General features: G+C 37.6%; 1 protein-coding gene across 1 annotated transcript; it reads left to right on the top strand.

Annotated features, from left to right (window-relative positions):
* The first annotated feature begins 1,924 nt into the window (after nt 1-1,924).
* Nucleotides 1,925-3,739, top strand: LOC137405021 (general transcription factor II-I repeat domain-containing protein 2-like). Its single transcript, XM_068091246.1, has one exon. It carries the CDS (start codon nt 1,925-1,927, stop codon nt 3,737-3,739), a length of 1,815 nt encoding a protein of 604 aa, XP_067947347.1.
* Nucleotides 3,740-4,827: the final 1,088 nt, after the last annotated feature.

Genomic DNA, 4,827 nt, shown 5'->3' with positions numbered 1-4,827 from the left:
ACAGCGTACCATTGACGCTGTTGGTTGTGTGAATAAGAAGCAATGCACTCGTTCTGCACTTTTAGTAAACCTTCCACTCATACATGCTCTGCTATGTGTGGCTACGTAAAATGAATCTCATCTATACTACCACAGTTTAATAAGTATAATATTAAATTGTTCAAAAAACTTTCACGATCATTATTATAAAACACAAAGAACAGCCACTGTCCACAACCTAGATTCAAGTGTTAAATAATTGCTAGAAACTTTTAGAAAAATAACAACAAGTCTGCAACAAAATTGATATGTTATCAAAGTAAACATGAAAACAGAAAAGGCAATAGCACTCTTTACATAAGGGATATCGGCTATACATAGATTGCAATGATGAATTCATGAGTAGTAAATGAGAAGAATGTTTATTGGGTAGACAATACATATGTTGAACTGCGAGCTGACGCATTTATACAAACGTTTCCATAGTTGTATATAACAGAGTATATTAGCTAAAGGATAATAAGACATTTAAATCTTTTCCGGCTGTGCAATATATAGCGACGCTTGTAGATCGTCTGCAACCTTTTTAGCCAAGGATTTATCATCGGTAGTGACGTCCCTTACTTTGCTGCACATCTTCGCGTGTTTTGATTTTGACGCTTTGCTAAATTACAATCAATAGAACTAAGCGCCGATCTAAGATAATTCGAAAGCTTGATGGCTCGATCGGTCCACGAGATCGCCTTTCATTAGTTTTCAAGCTACCCATAAACTACTTAGCGCAAAATTATCGACTGCGCGCAACATGCTGTTGAATAAAATGAAGAAGGGCATGAGATTTAGCTAAATGGTCTGTTGTTTACAGTTTAGCCAAAACCCTCTAAAAGTACTTTTCGTAATTTTATAAAAAAAATACCGGTATTAGATGTTAAGTTTTAATATGTTGTCAAATTTGTATAATGAGTTCACTTTGAAGTATTGTTTAAAGTTTTAAACTCGCCCACAACAAATCTTTCACTCGAATTGAGAGCACAAATACTGTTGCTGGTGTAGTAAACCCAAAAATAATGCAAACGCTAGTTTAACTAGTAAATTATAACGTAATTGATAGACTTAAAAAGGGCAAAGGGACAAACTAATCGGTCATTCATGTTCGATTGGCTAATTTAAAGACGAGTCTGCATATGATGCGGCATGTAATACCAATGATATACAGCCCCATGGGGGGCTGTATATCATTGGTAATACGAAGAATTTCTGGAGTCAAAATTGACACCAAATTGCATCCTAGCAAAGACGCCGAAATGCTTTTTGCCGAAAATACTTCCACACCGTCTGACAAAGACGCGATCATCGATTTCTCTCGGTTCCAAGATTCTCTAGTGCAGTGCTGCCCAACGTCCGGCCCGCGGGCCGGATCCGGCCCATGAAGCCTTAGAATCCGGCCCGTGCGTCAGTCTTTAACTTATTCCTGTTATTAACGCAGAAGCTTACAACTGTTATTTTTCTTCGAAGATGATTGGCTACTAATCAATAGTTTTCAGTTTGAAGAATTCAGTAGCGTTAGGTCAAAAATTAGTGTCTTTGCTGACATTGAAAAATTGATAAAAAGTGAAGTATCACAGCGTGTACGATTGATTGATTCGATCGTCGAATCAAAAGCCTCAGGGCGCTCACCTCAGCTGGTTGAAGAAGGACTGCTGGGAAATTACCATAGATATTTCAATAGAAAACGCTGAACTTTTTACCGCTTATTGAAATATCTATGGTATTTTCCACCGAGGCGCGCACGCCTTATTGACTTTCCGCATCAATAAAACTGGCTTTTGAGGTGATTCAATTTCAAATATACTCCAGCACAACCTTTGATAAGGAAGCCTTCTTATACCGATGAGCAAATTACAGTAGTTTCTTTTTCACAATAAATTTCAAATTTTGTTCATCCATGGCGTCGGCTAGAAAAATCAGAAAAGTAGACAAGGAGAATCGCAGGTTTAACGAAGCATGGACAAATTTGTATTTCTTTGTGGAATCAAATGCAAAATGTCTTTGTCTGATCTGTGGTGAAACAGTCGCAGTTCTAAAAGCTGAAAATGTGAAACGGCATTACACATTAAAGCACGCTTCGACCCATAATCGTTATGAAGGAGATCAACGCAAGGAGAAAGCACTTTTACTTCAAAAGAATTTAGTCTCACAACAGAACATTTTTCGGAAAGTAGATGATGAATCGAAAAAGTACGCCAAAGTGAGTTTCGTCATTGCTGAAAAGATTGCACGCAACATGAAACCTTTTTCGGAAGGAGATTTTGTCAAAGAATGTATCACCTCGGCGATTGAAATTCTGTGCCCAGAGAAAGAGAAAGCTATAAAATGTGTTAGCTTGTCGCGTAATACAATAACCCGAAGGATTGAAGAACTGGCCAAAAATACGAAAATGCAGTTGAACGAACTTTGTAAAAACTTCGAAACTTACAGCATTGCCATCGACGAATCTACTGACATTACTGATACACCACAACTGGCGATTTTCGTGAGAGGTGTTGATTCAACTTTTAATATCACTGAAGAATTACTTGCTCTATGCCCCATGAAAGGAAATTGCACGGGTGCTGCTGTTTTCAAAGAAATCGACACTGCACTCGAAAAGGCGGGACTGACTTATGATCGTCTGGTGGGAATTGCTACCGATGGTGCACCGGCCATGATCGGCAAGGAGCAAGGCTTGCGTGGTTTCATCCAAAGAAAACTGGAATCCCTGAATGTGAGTAAAGACCAAATATTGTGGTACCATTGCATTATACATCAGGAATCACTTTGCTCCAAAATCTTTAAGTTTGATCACGTCATGGATAATGTCGTGAAAGCTGTCAACTTCATTAGGAGTCGTGCATTGAATCATCGACAGTTTCGAAATTTTCTCGATGAGATAAACGCCGAATTTTCTGGCATTCCTTACTTTACCGAGATCAGGTGGCTCAGCCGTGGACGTACTTTGAAACGCTTTTACGATATTCGAGAACATGTGGCAGCATTTCTTGAAGCAAAAGGAAATTTATGCATCAATTTTGATGACGACAAATGGATGAATGATTTTTCTTTTCTGGTGGACATTACAGACAAACTGAATGAGTTGAATGTGCGGTTACAAGGAAAAGAAAAACTCATCCATAATTTGTTTGGGGAGGTGACAGCTTTCCAAAAGAAACTGGATTTGTGGATTGCTCAAATTGCTGACAGCAATTATGCCCACTTTCCTTGCCTTCAGAAACAGTCGCACATTTCAACCATGAACCGGGAATTCTTTGTGAGTGAGTTAAAACGGATGCAGGAAGAATTTGCCAGGAGATTTAAGGATTTCCGTGCTTGTGAAGACCAGCTGAAATTTTTTTCAATGCCTTTTGACGTGGATCCTGCTGATGCCCCCGTTGAGCTTCAAATGGAATTGAATGAATTACAAAGTGATTTTGATGTCAAGAGTCAATTTTTAAATAGGAATCTGATGGACTTCTACAAATACGGTCTGCCTCACACTCAATTTCCAAATCTTACATGCTACGCAAAACGCTTTCTCGTTTTGTTCGGTTCGACATGGATGTGTGAATATCTCTTCAGTCGCATGCAATTAATAAAATCGAACAAAAGAAATTCTTTGAGTGACGCTCACCTCGAAGATGAACTCCGACTGGCCTTAACAAATATTCCGGCAGACATCGAAAAGCTTCTTGATGACTCGAAACAATTTCAAGTTTCTCACTGATATTTTCGTTCATTACCGGTTTACATCTAAAATGAAATTGTTTTATTATTGAAATACAAAGCCATTTGAACAATGTTTTTTTTAATCTTGATAAATTGTTGAATTTATTTTATAGAATTTAAGGCACTAAATCAAAATTTCTAATGATCATTTCGTATTCATGTAATATCTGGAGACTATAATCTTTTGATAGCAATAAAAGTAATAGAAATACATGTAGTATCATATGTAGGACCCCCTATGTTTAAATTGAGTTATGAATTATAATTGTATAAAGGGTAATTTCTATAAATAAAAAATACAATCAATATTTACAGTTCTGAATACTTTTCCAAACCATTTCAAATAGTTCTATTAAAGAATGTAAGACTAGAAATGTGAGTCCGGCCCACTGGCGTCATTTTTTTTTAAATCCGGCCCATGTTCGGAAAAGGTTGGGCAGCACTGCTCTAGTGTAAAGGGGTAATAATTTTGTCCTTTGAAACCAGTAACCAATTTAGAGTTGCAATTCCTTCAGATGGAATGTAAAACAACTTCTATTAATCTGCTAACAAACTTATAATACCGGTACTTGATTACGAAAATAGCATCGGCTTTTTCCTGCCGATTTCGGTTGAAAAATATTTTGAAAAAGCCATATTGAAACCGAATACGGAATTTGAGAAGTGATAAAATGTTTAAATTCAGCTAAATGTACATACAATCTTCTTGTTGACGCATGTGTTTAGTAAACAAAATCCATTTCAGGTGAATTGAAAATTTGTGTTATACGTGTAGCTGTCTTGAAGGTAAGAAATTCCTATGGTCGGTAATGCTTCTGCCATTGAACTTAAAAACCCTGGGGTTTTTAGTTCAATGGCTTCTGCACATACACGTTGTATATTGTAATGTTACATTTTATTGCAGACCATACCAATAATACACAGACCCCCAAGAATAGCCTACGGCTATCAAAAGGGCCGGTTTTATGATGGAGCCCTGTTAGGAATGTGCTAGCCTGGGTTTCGGAGCAAACACGACTCTCGCAGTCGCGTTGCCTTGTTAGGGTTTGGAAAACACGACTCGCTGTTATCGTTTCATTAGCTCAT

Source organism: Watersipora subatra, chromosome 9, assembly GCF_963576615.1.
Source record: "Watersipora subatra chromosome 9, tzWatSuba1.1, whole genome shotgun sequence".
Lineage (NCBI taxonomy): Eukaryota > Metazoa > Bryozoa > Gymnolaemata > Cheilostomatida > Watersiporidae > Watersipora > Watersipora subatra.
This window is presented reverse-complemented; position numbering and strand designations above follow the sequence as displayed.